Source organism: Pieris rapae, chromosome Z (assembly GCF_905147795.1).
Source record: "Pieris rapae chromosome Z, ilPieRapa1.1, whole genome shotgun sequence".
NCBI classification, from domain to species: Eukaryota; Metazoa; Arthropoda; class Insecta; order Lepidoptera; family Pieridae; genus Pieris; species Pieris rapae.
This window is the reverse complement of record NC_059534.1, coordinates 6,678,770-6,696,524: the sequence shown is the minus strand read 5'-3', so window position 1 is coordinate 6,696,524 and position 17,755 is coordinate 6,678,770. Positions and strand designations below refer to the sequence as shown.

Below are 17,755 nucleotides of genomic sequence, written 5' to 3'. Positions count from 1 at the left end.
GGTTAGCTTCTTTAAAACACATCGTAGAATAAAACGTTCTATGTTCATATCGTTGCAGTAAAGGTTCTTTATTTCAACAATAATATGAACGTTCTTTACTAGATGGCGTTTCAAAATGATTGCTATATCTTTACATATGTTATTTACTATTTCAACGTTATTATTAGATTAGATATATAATATATAACGTTCTTAAATATTTAAGACAGATTCGTTAAATATTTAAAAATGTACAATAGCCTTGAAGTTAAAAAATAAATGTAAAAATTGCATTACACCCGTTCGAACGGTATAGTCACCTGAGTCAGAATTTTGGTAGTTGTATATTAGTCCACTAGGTGGCAGTGTTATAAATTATATTACAAAATGTAAATTATTTAAAAAAATATTCATATAGGCACAAATAATCAGGCAATATAAGCATTTTATAATTAATAAATATAAAATTACATTCAAATGTTTTATATGATCTATCAAAACCAATTTTTAGAAACAGTTACGTTTGCTGTTTGGACTTTAGTGTTTGCAACTTGCATCAGTTCTAATAACACATCGTTGAGTAACGGTTGTCCTCACGGCATCGTGGTTATATTTCCGCGCCGGTTTTAAAAATGCTCGATCAATCCCAAGATTCTGACGTGGTTGAAGATGATTTTAATAAACCGGTGGAATCCATAATGAGATGCGAGGATTTCAAAAGTAATTTTGCTAGAAAGCTTTCCAATCGGTACATTTCCTGGACTCCGGGTGCGAAATCCAAAGATTCTGCCCTAAAATTATGCCAAACTGACACACCAAAAATAAATGTAAGTAAATCTCAATTATTTTGAGTTTTTTAATGTTTGTTACTGGTCTGTTAATCCAGACAGCGAATATTATGATGTCGTATTATTGTAAATGTTTATGATTTCCTCATGTTTATATATGTATATATTATTAATAAAACAATGTGGTTACTGTATTTTACTTATAAATAGCAAAAAGCAGCAACAATTATTAATTATTTAATATACAATAGAGTTATTCTAATGTATATTCTAGTGGGTACAATTCAATCAGAAATCTGACCTATAAAATCTGAAACAAATATTTAGTTCAATAAGTTTGATGTAACATACTGTGCTTATTATTAAAATAAAAGAGGAACTTTATTACAGAATATGCATATTGCTATCAAATAATATTTATGTACACTAATATTTCAGAGTCACCCTCATTAATGCATACAAAACTGTTTTGCGACATAATTAATAAAATAATATTTCAAATCGTCAATCTCTACTAGTCTATCTATCTCTCGCAGCTTAGCGTAACCTTTTTATAAAAATAAGTTATGTATAGAACAATAATGAGTAGTCATTACTTTTTGTTTCATTTTTTTAAATAATGTAACATATAAATATTTAAAGATGTAAGTATTTCATTAATTTTTAAGGCCTAACAGTATCATGGCTGATAAGATATTTATCTACTCTGTGGCGAGATTTATTTATCTGTATATTTTTTGTTCTGTGTTATTCATTCTACGGGGTGTGAATTGAACCAAGCGTTGATTGTGGCGGAAGTATACGGCAATACAATTGTTTGTTAGAAACGTTCGTGATATGAAAGGAAGATAAGGTGGAGGCATTGTTTCTCGGCCCTCATATCTCCTTGTTAACGTTATGTGGGAATCATAAAATCAATTTTATATACTTGATCTGGAACTATTACGAAACTCTGAACTTCCTACGCAACTCATCCTAATATTTAACTCTTGCGACTTCCAGTGTTACGATGTCCATATTTTTTTTTGTTGATGTCGCATGTTCTATATATTTTATTATTCATTGTTTAATTTTTCTTTATAAACCTTCTCTTCAATTTTTTAAGTTGGAAATTGGAAAAAACTCCTCGAATTATTTATGAATGAAAGGTGGAGAACCTTTATTTTTTAAATATCAATACACTCTCATAACCCATAACTTTTGCATATTATATCCCTTGCTGTGTCCATTTTATTATCCTCATATATGAATTTCTCACTTTTATACATATGTATAAGTATATCATATGAAAACTAAATAGCCATTTTGTACCGATCCAGCCAGAATTAGGTAAAATTAATTAGCGATTAAATAGACATTTGATTTAAGGTTTCAGTGACACGTTCACAATCCTATTAAATGTTTGACCTTGACTTATTTAAAACTTGACACACCTGGTCGTTACACCTGTAAGGGTTTAGTTGGAATCAGTCAAGCGTTTGATACATCCGGGACATAGCTTGTATAATAATGTTATTTGGTTGAATGCGCGGATCATGATTATAGGGCCTACAATTTTAAGTTACTATTGACTAGTCCTGTGTAAGTATCGCTCGTACGGAGAAGGAAACATCGTGAGGAAACCATGCTTTAGACCCAAATTCGATGGCGTTTGTTAGCCAAAGAAGACTGATCAGCCATATTAAAGAATCAAAAATTATCACGAAACGGATACAGAATTCTGCGGTCCAGACGTAGATTTTATTAGTCAAAATAAATTCTTTATTATATTTGTATTTAAATGCGCAAAAAGCGTTTTGCTTGGATAGACGTAGTAAACACCTCCCTATAACAGTTTAGTATTCATTTTGCTTTGACGGTTACACTCCTGAGGTCATACTAAATCGATTCATACAAAATAAAAAGAGCATACTCCTACCTCGCAACGCACCAGAATTCGCTGTTTTTTGGCATCCCTTAGGCTCTTTTGCTCCCCTAATCAATAAAAAAACATGGTGAATAAAAAATGTGTATGGTATATAATCGCAGTTCGATGACCGAACTAAGGACGGTGGAACACATAGCTAATATATAATCATTAAAGATACGTTTTGTTTGGATTTTGCTAATAATTTAATTAATCGGAGGTTAAAATACAAATTACGAACTAAATGAATCGTAACACTAATAAGCTAATTCCTCTTTATACGGATAAAAAGTATCGTAATTTCAAGCATGAATAAACATGTAAATATATGTTCTAAGAAATATGCAAAATTAGTTTTTTAGCATTACGTATCAGAAGCCAACGTTAGTAGAATTAACCTTAAACTCTATACTTATGAATAGGGTTTAATATATAAAATGGGTTGACTTTGAATATTTTCTCTACATTTCGGAAAAGTTTAAATAATTGTCTATCTAATTCTAAAAAACAAAACATACAAGCGAATTTCGACTATATTGCTAAAGACAGACTATATTGCTGAAGGGTTAGGCCGGGTCCTGTCAAGTGGTCGAGTAATGTAAGATTACGAGAAATTTAGCGTCAACAGTGTGGACGTCCCACAAACGCAACGCGAATGTAAGGAATCTTGGTTTCCACTTAGTTGCTGAGACCGCCGATGCCGAGGCCGCTGATGCCGAGGACGCCGTTCGCGAAAAAAACAGCTGATAAAAGAAAAAATTAAATCGTCTTGTAAACATTATTCCTCTATATTACATGTCCGTGACGACGTGGATATCTCAAAAACTATTTCCTCCTTTATTAAAAGAAAGGTTTTAACTTATAAATTATAAAATATATATTTTTTATGGTATGTTCCCAACGTACAAACCTATAATTACGTACATGACGGGCAATTTCATAACGTAGTAATACGATGCTAAACTACGTACGCACAAACTATATTTTTTTAAAGCCTTAAACTTTATATATCTAATCGTCATATTCGAGGCATATAGTAATAATCCCAGTTCGATGGAACCAACGACGGTGAAACACATAGCTAATATAAATTCTTTAAAAATATTTTTGTTTGGATTTTACTAATAATTAATCGGAGGTACAATGCGGTATCACTTAACATCAGGTGAGCCTCCTGCCCGTTTGCCTCCTGTTCTATAAAAAAAAACTGGTCATTAGGAGCGCCTGCCCCCTGTTAGCCCTCTGCTTTTAAAAATAAAGTGGGTGACTCTTTTCTTCAAGAGCCTTACAGGCCTAAGTCGTTTGCCCAAAATCCCAAAATGTATGCACTAATAACCGCTGTGGACTCCGCAGCTCTTCATCCCTACTACTATCTTTTCTTTTTTAAAAAACTATCTAGAAAATAGAAATAAATTTACTTCATAATGTTTTTATACAAATGTTGCTGTACTTATTGTTGATGTTCGTGACATACTTTAGTTGCACTTAACATCAAAACAAGATCATATACGAAACGGGTAATAAAGATGACTTGCTTTTTTTACATTTCTATATAAGTCTCAATATTATAAAAAACTTGATATGTTTTATTTCAAGTACTTTATAATTGGTACCTTGCAACCTTTTCAACTAGGATCCAATGAAGAGAATCAGAATACGAAAAAAAAGTGGTCTTATATTTGAAATAAAAGTTCAGTTTAGTCGATATTTTTTTATCTAAAGATAAAATAAATTAAATAACAATAAAATAACTTCATATATTAAATTAAATCAATCAAACCGATTTATGATGATATCATGAGCAATGAATACTTGTGCATAGAAATAAAATATTTTTAATATGCTGATACATAATATGAGTTTTGTAAATTTTCACAATGTTTTACGTTCGCAAGTCCATATTTTAATCTTGTCGTGAGCGCTGTCAAATATGCCAAACACCACACTGAATGAATGAAGTCGCCTTTCGCGTAGTTCGTTTCAAATTTTAATATACAAAAAAAAATCGACGAATAAACATAGTTATTTTATCTAAGAAATAAAAATAAACTATATAAAAATGTTGTTAATTATACAAAAATGTTATTTTAAACATATTTTGAATTAGCGTGTTCTCTGTATAACATTCAGTTAAAAATAATGTTACAATTTATCGGAATCATGCTAGAATTTAACAATATTTGCTCTATGCTTACAATGTCTATTTCAATACGTCTTAAAACAATAATTATAAGCTTTTCTCTATTTCCATTATACTTACACGCTTTACAATAGTTCTTAATAAAGTAAGCTACAAAAAAAAATCGCACATTCATCTAAAGTACTCTTCTGTTCTTTTTAGTTTCGTCAGTTTGTTCGCTATGGTATAATTCTATGGGTAAATTTGATCGATGCGGATAATGTTATTATTACTAAGAAGAAGATTCTAGAAGCAGTTAAAAGTACCCAAATATATTTAAAGCATTTCTTTAACAGGGGTTTTCAACCCTTGTCTCTACCCAGGGAGTCAGCACAGCTGTGGGGACGATCTAAAAATATAAAAATATAGAACGTCAATCAAACTATTTAATCACCTTCTCAGATGTTACAGGGCAGTACTGTGTAATGCTTTCAAAGAAGGCACTTAGATTTTTAAAGGGTGCTTCTATAATTTGAGCGAGTTCTTACACACTAACTTAAATATTGAAAGAGTGAAATCGGGAAACCCATAAAACTATAAAACCTAGAAACAATATCTCCATTTACTGTCAACCATTCTGCTCGGATTTTCAGTTAAATCACAAATAAGTAATTCATGAATGAAGGCATACCAAAACCCTCTAATAAAATAACGGTAATCACAATAAAGATATGGCAGTATAAGAAGTGTCAATCGACATTGAGACAGAAAGCTAGTTTTTAACGAATGACTTCCAATTTTAGTTCTCGAAACTTGTTTTGCACTGTACTATCGAACCTGACGTCCTTGGTCTTAACAGTCGTTGACGGTATTCCGTTAATAACGGCCATGATTAATTGCTTGATGAAGTTGGTATTTTATTAAACATCTATTTCGGAACCACAGTAAAGAGTGTCTAGTCTTATACTTGCGGGATTGCGTCGTTTTACGCGAAAAAAATTACAAAGCAAGATTTTATCTGGATTTTATCAAAATAGCAACATCGGTCTGTAGAAATTGAATAACAGCGTTAATAAAGTTTTTTTATTGTTATATAGAAAAATTGTTTCGGTTGCATATTGGTATTTATAGAAGACAGGCCTTAATTCTATTGTTTCGGATAAATCAAAACCTGGTCCAGGATGACTACTATGATTGCTTTACGTCCTGTCTCATCAGGAGGGGACTTGATGGGTTAATTTCACTAGAACAATCTGTGCTACATTCTCAAGAGCCTTAATACTAGCCTAATAATAATTTAAACGACTTCTTCTTATTACTAAAAAAATATTAAACACAGTGAAGTTTTTAATTTAGTTTTTAAGTTCTACTGACTAACCAGAGTGGATATTTGTAAATCACAATAATAATCATAGTTATATTTATAATAACTATGACTCTTATTATATTATTTAACACTAGGTCTTCTTTTAGCACGGAAAATCTTTAAAAAATGTATAGCAACCAATGATAATGAGATCACTTGTTATCATAATTCTCACGGATTGATAACATTGGAATTTGATAAGGCGACAATAGTAATCTGATTAAACTTATTATTTGTTGTCCTTCTACATTGTAGGTTCTGACGATAATAGACGCTACGCGGTTCCGATTTTCAGTTGGCGCCAAATTAATAATTTAATTTGTTCTCTGCTTATAGTGGCTTGTGTGAGCCCGACCGAATAGTCAATGTTGCATTCAGGAATGAGTCATTTCCATAAAGGAAGGTTAGAGAAAATGCCTAGAGTGACCACTGAACGGTATTTAAAGACTTAACTATTTGAACAAATAGCTAAATCGACTCTGAATTACCCTCAAAGGTCAAAGTCAATAAAATATTTGACAGAAGTTCAGACAAGATCGATTCGCATACATATGGGCCGTAGTCTTTAAACAGTTGAGGTACAGAATAATAATTAGGTGAGACTAGCTGTTGCCCGCATTTGTAGACTTTGACATATCGATTTATTTTATCCTATACATATACAAAATAATTTTTCTTCCCATTTTTCTCATATATAAATAATCTAAGTAATCTTTCGAATTGCTAAATTAGAAAAACTATAGTATGACTAATTATATTAGTCTAGTATAGTATTTCTAATTAAATGCAGATCACTGTTGTTCGATCTTCTTTTATTAGTCTCCCCTCGTTTATTACCTGCCTCCTTAACTTTAGGATGTTGTTATCTATAGGTAGTTCATCTTTAGATTGTAATATACAAAAGTGCGTGTATGAGATAGACTAATTATTTCATGTCCTGTTGAGATTTGATGCTTGCAAAATCAATTATTATGAAATGTTTGTTTAAACAAAACTACATCTGTGTGTATTAGTAGTCTGTTCAAAGAATTTGCTGAAAATATTTCATCACGCCTCTTGCTCCCTAAACTAGTCTCTAAATCACAAAGGTTAAGTCACACGGTTTCACATAATATTACTTAACGTTCTGCGCGCTTTCTCTTATATCTGCAAATTCGTAGGAATAATACAATGTCTAACTTTACGCTTTAACTGTTGTTGACTATAAAAAAAAACATTGGCGCTATAACGCTGTCGACTTTTTTGGGTCTAGGTTATGCCGGTTTCGTCATGATGTTTTCTTTAGTGCGAGCTCATATAGGCAGGTCGTCCGTGCTGCACAGCCGGGATTCGCACCTACGACCTGAGAGTTGACCTGAAGCCTCATTGGATTTCCTTATTACAAAAACAAGTTATATTTTAGGTTTTAAAGGAGATTATAAACAGTTTTTCAACGCTTCTTATACCGATGATTGTTATGCAATAAAATTTGTAGTAAAGCCTCTTCCTGCAACTTAGATTTCCGTTTGAGCTCATAAAAAAACTACTTTTGAACGAGGAGTTCATGTTTTGGGTAACACTTTAATACTAGGCTGTACTAATTTTCACTCTATTTTCGTGAAGCTCTTCTAGGAAAAAAGGATTTCTAGTCTCTAGTCTAATGTTGAATAATCGAGCGTGACACAGTTGTATGTAAATAAAACTAAACAAAGGCACCGGTACCGTAACGTGTAGGCGTCAGAATAACATTGTTTTATAAACATACCCAGATTACGGTATTTGTATTAATCGAGAATGATCGCATCCTTTTTATTGTTTTATAGACTGGCTGTGTGCTTATTCACGTACGTATATCGCTTTTTTGAATAACGTTTAAATTTTTTTTATAGAACAGAGGGCAAACGGGCAGGCTCACCTGATATTAAGTGATACCGCTGCCCATGGACACTCTCAATGCCAGAGGGCTCGCGAGTGCGTTACCGGTTTTTTTAAGAATTGGTACGCTCTTTTCTTGAAGGACCCTAAGTCGAATTGGTTCGGAAATACTTCAGTGGGCAGCTGGTTCCAAAAATAAGAAAATAAAAAAAAATCATAAGATAATAATAAGCATAAAAAGTTTACAAGTGGAAGTAAGTATTCGTTTACACAGCACTCACAGCGGAAGCTCTCAATAACGCATAATTTTTCTAACTTCTGCAGCATTTTTCTTTAATGCTATGCTTTTATATGTGAATGTGAAAAATGTGTAAATGTCAATAAGGAACTTACCAACAGACATATTTTCTACAATAGAATAAAGTATAGTATCAATATAAAGATGGATAGTATAGAGAATATTATATGACATAACAAGAGACTGCATTAATCTACACTTTAAGAAATATTGATTTTTGAAGACAAACAGAAATTGCATAACAAACTTTCCATGATATTCAAAAATATCTGTATAATCTGAAGGAGACAGGATAAAACTACGTAACACTTATGAATTATTCTCAGTCGATTACCGAGATTTGAAATTTAAAAGCGCTGAATCCGTGATAGTCTTGTAAACGGATTCACATTTGTCACGATTATTTAATTTCTTCAAAAGAACGAGAACTTTCAAAGAATTTCTGATAAATATTGTTTTATTCACAAGCGCGTACATATTTGTTACTATGATTAAGTTGACTTTATTAATAATATATAACGGAATACTCATTATTAACGAGACTTTTAAGTTACTATAGCTTTATTACGATTTCTCGTATAACGTCAGCCCATTATGCGAAGAAACCATTTTCCTGCTTAACACGCGTCTTTCCTTGCCTAGGTATCTGGTAAAATTTTCTTCTGCAATTAAACATACCAGTATCTTAAGCAAAAGCAATAAAGATGATTATATCGTACTGGCATGAAAATATAAGCTGAAGTCAGTAAAATTAATTAGCTTTTATCCATGGTTTCTCAGCGCAGGCATTGATAAGTAATCTGTCTGTGATGATAAGTTTTCCCCATTATCGCGTGGTAAATATCTGAATAGTCGAGTGTAGAAAATTTATTTACATGAAATCTCATGTGTGTACTACCACATCTATTATTCGTTTACAATGACTCGACAAACGTCCATATGCTACGAATATTTTATTCGAGCTTCAAAACTATTTCTAGTATTTCAATCAACTACAATTCGTCTTTTGTTAGTTTATTAAAGAATGTTCTTATCATAATTATATTTTTCAATAGTACAAGTCTACCGAGCCAAAGCCGGACATAGAAATTGACAGACAGACGTTTTATTTATTTTTATTGATAAAGTTTGCCAACGCTCAGCACACTGATACATTGGTAAAATTAAACACAAAATACAATTTTTAATGTGACAAGCACTACGCCTTTAGCGGCAAACGTGACATTAATTTAGAGCACATACAAATATTTGATATGACTTTAGAGTCTATTAAATAAAATTTTTTGCCAAAGAAAAATAATAATTGTGAAAAAACATTTCTAACGTAAATTTACGAATTACGTTATATTACGTATACCTAAATATTTATTTCAATCACGCATAAGGTTCGTGTCTGTGCTTTATTTACATTAGATCCGGTAACGCATGCACATTTAAACAATTAAAATGCGTCGCGATACTCAGTCGTGCGGCTGTTGTGCGTGAGTGCAGTTATTACGCGACACACAAGTAATTACAGGAGTCCAGTCTTCCAAACTGACCATTATAGATAACGAAAATTAGACGAGAATTTAAATTATTGATTTGTTGAGCCTTTGAATTCAAGCAGCAGGCGAATTATCGATGTAAATAATCATGTAAAAAAAATATGTTACGCTTGCTCCCTATAGACCGAAAATTAATTTTGAACTCATCTAACTCCCATATAAAAATCTAAAACCCTGTAGAAGATGGTTTCCCGACCATTATTTCGCCATGCCACAACTAACACTTTCTAAAATTTGTATGCCCCCCTTTGTAACTTACATAATGTTTTTATATCTAAAATTGAATAGCTTACATAAAATACTTAAATGATAGATTTTAGGAAGATATTTCTTGAAATTGTTAACGGAACAGATTAAGTAGATTTTAAAACAATAGTGAAAAACTGAAATTCCAAGTACTCTTAACAACCAAATTACCGCCTGTGGGGCGTAGGCCTCACGTTGAGACACACTGCTGTTGACATATGTGTGTCATAGTTCTCGGTACAACTGTAAATCTAGTTGATTTGTTTTGTTTTGTATCGTGTAAAACATAAATACCTTGTTGTTTATCTGCAATGTATATAGAGCGAGAGACTAGACGAAAAGAGTAAAAATAAAGGATTGGTGTGTTCTAGTTCATAATCGACTAAAATTTTATTTCTTATATCATGTTTTTGTATTAATAATGCGCGTGATAATTTATGATTAAAAAACTGTTTAAATTAAAAGAAATTGTATTTTCTTATAAAGGACTACTTCTGTGGGGGATTTCTAGGTATTAATGTCATAGTGAAATCAATAAGTGGAAAGTGGACAAAAAATTTCATTATTACAAATTTTTTGTATATAAGCGATGTCAGGTATTCATAAAAATGAAAGAGCTATTTGGTCCACTGAAGCGTTTCGTCTCGAATTACAACACAACGGATCTCGATTTCAGTTTAATTTCAATTTATTAAAAGTTTTTGTCTTAAAAAATGTGTAGTTCATGCACCTTGTCTTTTGCGTTTATTCGCGTTTTGTTAAGATATCTAAGATGACCAATCATAATAGATTTAAACTTGTGATTTTTACTAACATAATATCATTAGTAGAATACATTAAGCCTAGTAGCGCTTAATAGCGCTAGTGGCATGCAGTAAGTGAAATTAGACAATACATTAGTTAAATTATAAGCTTACGATGGCTCGATTTGAACCGCCGACGCTTCTCTCGAAATGAAACTCGAAGTAGAGTTAAAATATTCCGTTTATTGGTCGAACATATTAGTCACGGTGAAACAAAATTACAAAGCGAAGCAAGCTTATGTCGAAATCATCTAACAAGCTTACAAATAATATTTAAACAAAAAATATACCAAAGTAGTGCTGATACAGTTGTTTTATATTTACGCAATTATATTCGTTAAATGTTCAAATATATTGTCCGCACACTTAACCTGCATTGTCTAAGCTGTTGGTTCGTGAAGCTCATGAGGCTATAAAGTAAAACGCGGCCTATAAGTAAACATGATACCGTGGTAACCATTCTGTTTAAAATATCGTAATCATGGTAACATTTTCATATCTCGTACAATTCTTTAATTGTTTTGCTTAAGACTCTCTAATAAACTGTACATAATATTACCTATATTTGTTTAAGGACTGCAATACTCCTAAGATTATGGAGTATGTTATTTAGGTGATGTGATAAGATATTGAAAGATATATCTCATGACCGCGATGTTATATAATTTTGTGTTATTATACACAATCTCTTATAAACCCATAAATATTAGGTTTGAAAGTTGTTTCTATTATTTAAATGAAATCCGTTTTTCTATAATCTCATAACATACAATGCCAAATACTATGAAATCGTGGAATATTAATGATGGCCGAGATTCGGATTTACGTAAACATTTATTCGTGATATTAAAACTATAAGTTACCACTCACTTGGTAAGCATAAAATCTAAGGAATACGATATTTATATTTTGATTATTTATATAGCAGATGTATAAGAGTATGATAATTTTTAAGAACTCTGCTGTGTATAATTGCATAGTTCAGGTGTTATTTTATCGATTGGCACACTGACACATTGGTAAAATAATCATAAAATATAATTTCTTAAAGGCACTTAAAGGCAAACATGACCTATATACAATACACGTTGAGATAATTTAAATATTATAACAAATAATTACTATACCAAATTATAAAAAATTATAAAAAGCCTGCCTGGAAGATACTCACATAAATAATAGGCACTGAGCCTAATAAAAACAGTAATAAAACTGAGTTTTATTAGTTTCTAGTGTTCAAAACAGTATAATTTAACCAAATTAATATGGATTTTGAGATAAGTATATTAAAACTATGCACCGGTTTCGGTTTATTTAGATTTTAGACACTAAACTATATAAAATAGGACTAACGTATATCGAGTTTGTAATAGTATACCAATAATATTATAAATATTTAAATTTATTTAAATTAAAAAATATTTAATTTGTTCGCGAAGAAATCATTCTGTATACGAAAGCGCTCCCTTTATACCTCTAGCAACTTACACATCTACAAATTAAAATAAGTATTTATTATATAAACGACTAAACTAATTTAAAGCATATCTCGTTATATGATGACAAATAGTATGAAAAATAAACATCCTATGTATAACAACTTTCGCAAGAAACATTGGACGGAACTAAGCCAGCGTATACCTATTATAAAATCAGCTTTCGTTCCTTCCTTCTAGTATCAGGTTTGCTTTAATGTTTTATTTCATAATTTTGTCAAAGGAAATAATAGTTCCGTTTGAAATCAATGATATCCTGCACTCAAAATTGTTTCTATATATTTATTTACTGTACCGTATGATTCTTTTCGAAAACCCATATTGATATAAGATTCGAGAACATTTATTGGATTGTGAGGTATTTTTAAAGACTTAAGATTTTTTAGGAATAAAATTTAATTTTTCTTTGTCATACCTTTGTCAACCTGTCATTCATAGGATACCTAAGTTTATTTGTTCTGAAGTGAATAAATTGGACATAACTTATAATGTTTAAGTGTATCAGTTACAGTGTAATATATAAAATGAGTATCAATAAACAGTATATTAAGTACAAATAAAAAATGTTTCAGTACTCAATATATTTATACTCTATTGATCTCTATAATGCTTTAATCACCATGCACCAATCAAGGATGTATTTTATGGTTGTTGCTATGGTAACGCAAGGTTACCGACCTATTTAATCTATGTATGTATATATTTGTCACACCTGGTGGAACACTGTGAGTTACGTTTCCTTTAATTTACTAGAATAAGTACGATGACTCACCATCAGAGGAAATATTTTTTCTCACTACATATTATATTGCGATAGAATGTAACTAATTTAGAACTTGACTGAGTATATAGTGTCAATAGTCAATTTTATAAGAGTTAAGCAATATTGGATAAAGACAAGACTTCAGCAAAACATAATTTAAACGATGATACCAATACATTAAAAAAATATTTTCATTCCGACAGGTATTATTACTCGGAAAACAGGTACATACAATGTTTCAACACCTGCTCACATTAAAAAAATATATAAATACAAAACATACTGCTTTACTTTCAAGAATTAATGTAATAAAGTTTCAATGCTATTATTTCTTACAATGAGAGGTACTCGCACTTGCCAGTGACGGGACGTGAGGGTTGGGCCTTATTACTTCCGAGGGTCCGCGCCGGATGCCACCGTCACGCGTCGCCGCTTGCGCATGACGAGTTTGCCTCACCTCAACACTAACCGACCAATTCGTATAACCATTACCCACCTAACAAACAGTAGAATTAAATGGTACGCCTAAATTCACCGTTTAAAACAATGAGTCAGAGTTGCATAACAACAGTGAAAATAATACGGTCTGAACTCAACTCAATTTCTCGTCATCATTGACCGATTTAAATGGGTGCGTATAGGCATCTAGCCTTGGTGCGTGGTTCCAGCCTGTTGCCTCCAGACATATGAGATTCTAGTAACCTAATATGACTGGATATATCAGATCTGATGCACGTGTAATCGATATATTGTAGTAAAATGTATGTCATTCCACGCGCTTTCCATTTCAAACGGTCTGATTCTCTACTATAACTATAACGATATAATAATCACAGCTACCCCATATGCAACTGTAAAACATTTTACGTATAAATCAATATTCTCTAGAAGCTTTGTCTCATTGCTCATCGACTCCTCACAATAGCAACCTTATTATTTTGATTGAGAGCATACAGTAGATTAAATCAAGCAGTTGGTCTTTGTACCCTATTGTTTTTTGATATTAACTTGAATGCCATATAAGACACTGTCTACGGAAATGGCTTGCTCACGTCTATGTTTTTATAATGTATAACCGTGACGACCTTTGTTTTAAGTGTTTTTCTATTCGTAATACACCATCAAGTTGTAAATAGACATGCCTCGAAATTCATATTCTTGCTTTGGTTTCAAAGAATCTGGTGATAACGGGTCGGTAAGGTTCTAGCATTGTTCGCATGCAGGTCAATCAGCAAGTGGTTATAGAAAAACCGTGGGATTGCCATGACATTGCCAATTACAATCGACAATCCATACTTTTTGTCATTTGTTCACAAAGCATGTACCTCTATGTTTTAAAATTCCGTTACTTCGTTTTTTGCATCCCTTCTGTTATCTGGTGCGAGTCGCATGCTCACCTTAGCTGATGCTATGGTGATGTGTTAAGTTCAAAAGATTTAATACTTATATGACTTATAATTGAACGATGGATACTCTATTCCTATTGTCTATTAGAGATCGTATGCCTTGTGCCAAATTCAAATTTTCGTCATAATGCAATTCAGGTCAATTTATACTATTCCTTTTCACATAATTTAATTCTCTTTCATATCTTTATAGTACCATTATCTTGAAAACGTTCCCAGCATTATTATCTGCTAAAATGTAAATAAATATGCAGTAATTTAAGTGAAACTTCCGCACTATGCATGATTTCTCGGATTCCAAGTTCAATTGTAGTTTAATGATCGGTGATAGTAAAGTGACACAGATTTGCGACGTATGCTGTTTTTTGTTGCAGGTTCCAGAAAGAATTGAGCAATGTTCTCAACTTTCGGCGAGTATTATGGAGCAAAATGGAGAAGTAGTTAAACCACCCGATAAAACTATTAAGAATAACGACATTCATAACACAGAACTTAATGCCCTAAATATGGAGGTTGATACTTTGCGGTGGCAGCTAGCTCAGGTACTTCAACAATTTAGGTTTTTATTAATTATAAGTGTTTATTTTTGCATAATTGCTATGTTCTATGTATTTTGCGAATGTATGGCATTGCGAATTGCAAAATATAATATTTGCGCAACACTTAAAATAGATTTTATTTAATAAATCTTTTATCCTACTTTATTGCAGACTGAAACTAACCGGCAGATGCATATAGCTTTACTCAAACAAATAGTTACATTCCTGAACAGAGTGAAAGAACATATAGAGTGCCAGAAAACTGATCTAGAGCCGGAGGAGTTATCAAACATTGTACAAAAGTCAAATTTAGACTTGCCACGTTCAAAATCTGTTTTTCACGTAGATAAAAGTGTAGAGTACTCTATAAGTCCCACCAAAAAAATTAGTACAAAAAAAATCAGTAAATCTATAAATAATGTAAATGGCTTCAAGGAATGCAATCATTTTTGGTAAGTATTACTTTGTTTGAATTAAAAACAGTGGTAATTGTATCGCTTTAAGGTTACTGTACTAAAGAGTAAACTCTTGTATAAAAACCCGTTTTTTTATTTAAGTTGATGAGTCGTCCTTGAAACATTTAAATATAACACCGGTTTTTATATTGATTGTCGTTTACTATTTTGCGTGTTTTGCTTATAATTTTTTGTAAGAGTCTACGAAATTACAATATAAGAAGAACCGTTATTTTAAAAAGTTTCGCTTGAAGTTCCGTAACCTACCTATAGGTGATTAACCTTGTCTGCCTTCCAACCTAAAACTCTTGCTTCTGCTGAACTCGAACTCAGGTCTTCCGGGTATATTCATGGATTCAAGATTTTTACAACTCAGCCACAGTTATGGGAAGGTCCCATTTAGGAGGGAACGTCTTCCTTAATGTTATATAAGATTTTTTTACATTAAATAGACGAGTTGAACTATAATGTTGAAGATGTATATTATATGTAAATTTATTATTAATTAAATATGATTTTTTGTTATACTATCTTATTGAAGAAAATTTAATTGTCGTTATTTCAGGGGACACCCAAAATTACCTTTGGTTTCCGAAAATGAAATTGCAAAGAAGCTTTCTGAAGAAATGTCACGCTTAATCACTCTTGCCAATACAGTCCTAAGCACTAAGTTACCTGATCTTACTTGCACGGTTTCAGTAAATGGAAATGAGCACTACCTTAAACTTATCGAAGAAATAAAGATTGTTGAAACAGTACCAGACGAATCATTCACATCGCAAGATTGTATTGTTGAGAAAAGAAATGAATCCGATACTTCAAGCCTTAATTATAACAGCCTCTCTTTTACCGATTTCAGCAAAGACACAATATTGGGTGTCATTCAGGCACACATTCCAAACAATACCACGCAAGCCCCGTTTAACCACATCTTAAGAAACGACTCTATAAGGCATAATGATACTAAAATATCTCAAAGCCCATTTATTCCACCCGAAGAGAAATCTTGTAATATTGATAAAAAGTCGGAGTTTAATCCTGTTCTAAATTTTATTGAAGACGAAAGTGGTTTTTCATCTATGAATTCATTCCAAGAGATTGGAATACCCATTATAAGTATAATTCCACCGTCACCTAGCAAAGACATCGCATATATGGACGAGTTTCCTGATGTTAACGAAACTGAAAAGTGGAAGACTGACTCTATCGAATTTGATAAACAAAGCGTCAAGGTGTTTTGGGTTTAATTTATACATTAATGTACCTTTGTGTTAGAACTGTAATGTTAAATATAATATATTAGGACCGTAATACTTTAATTTACGATGTAAGAAATGAAATGTACGCAATAAAATTTGGCATTTATAATTTTACTTATTTATAATTTTTATTAATAAACTGCCGTATATTAGAATTAATATAGATGTTTGTATTTGTATGAGGCAACATTGTGTTTTTATGGACAAATAAATGCCTTTACTTGTAATTTGTGTTTAAAATACAGTGTTTAAAAATTTAAATTAACCTTCAAATACATGTTGAAAGTCGAAATAACCTCGTCATGAACCTTGAAATTTCTGTGTTAATTTGCAACCTAATTTCACTAGAAAACATGGCTAAAGTACAGTACCATAAAATATGATATCTAAATTTTTTACTTGCAATGTTTTTGTTTAGTAGCCACAAATGTGACCCCACAGTTATCTTGATGCTTAAAATCGTTAGGACCTTTGTTCTTGCCAAGACCTTCATAAGATTTTTAAAATCTAAAATAAGTTTTAATAATCTATTTGGTTTGGAGTTCTACACAATTTCTACTTCATTGCTTTTGCTTCTTGAACGGGTAGACGTACTCGACGTTGTTTTACAGGAAGCTTGGTAAGCCAGCTATAGAGATAGACGTGGTGTATCGGGCCCTATAGGTTGCTCAGTTATTTTTCAACTTCGTGACAATAGATGGCGTTTATATTAAAGTAGCTCTAATGTAATAATAATCTGTCGACTTATATCTGCAGTACCACGCAGAAATCATGCTTAAAATCACTAAAAACGTCGTGTTGTAAAAGTTATGTAATAAATTTCTGTTCATATTCGTAAATGAAGTTTTATTTCGATCTTAAATTTATACAAACATCTTTCAACATCAGTCTTTGCTGATAGTTCAAACTCTTTCGAATTTTTAAATGATTA

At 31.7% G+C, this 17,755-nt stretch overlaps 1 protein-coding gene across 1 annotated transcript; it reads left to right on the top strand.

Annotated features, from left to right (window-relative positions):
• The first annotated feature begins 551 nt into the window (after positions 1-551).
• On the top strand, positions 552-17,632 carry LOC111000942. Its single transcript, XM_022270555.2, has 4 exons — positions 552-806; positions 14,946-15,113; positions 15,282-15,562; positions 16,131-17,632. The coding sequence occupies exons 1-4, from the start codon at positions 612-614 to the stop codon at positions 16,810-16,812; spliced, it is 1,326 nt and encodes a 441-aa protein (XP_022126247.1). The 5' UTR covers positions 552-611; the 3' UTR covers positions 16,813-17,632.
• The last annotated feature ends 123 nt before the right edge of the window (positions 17,633-17,755 follow it).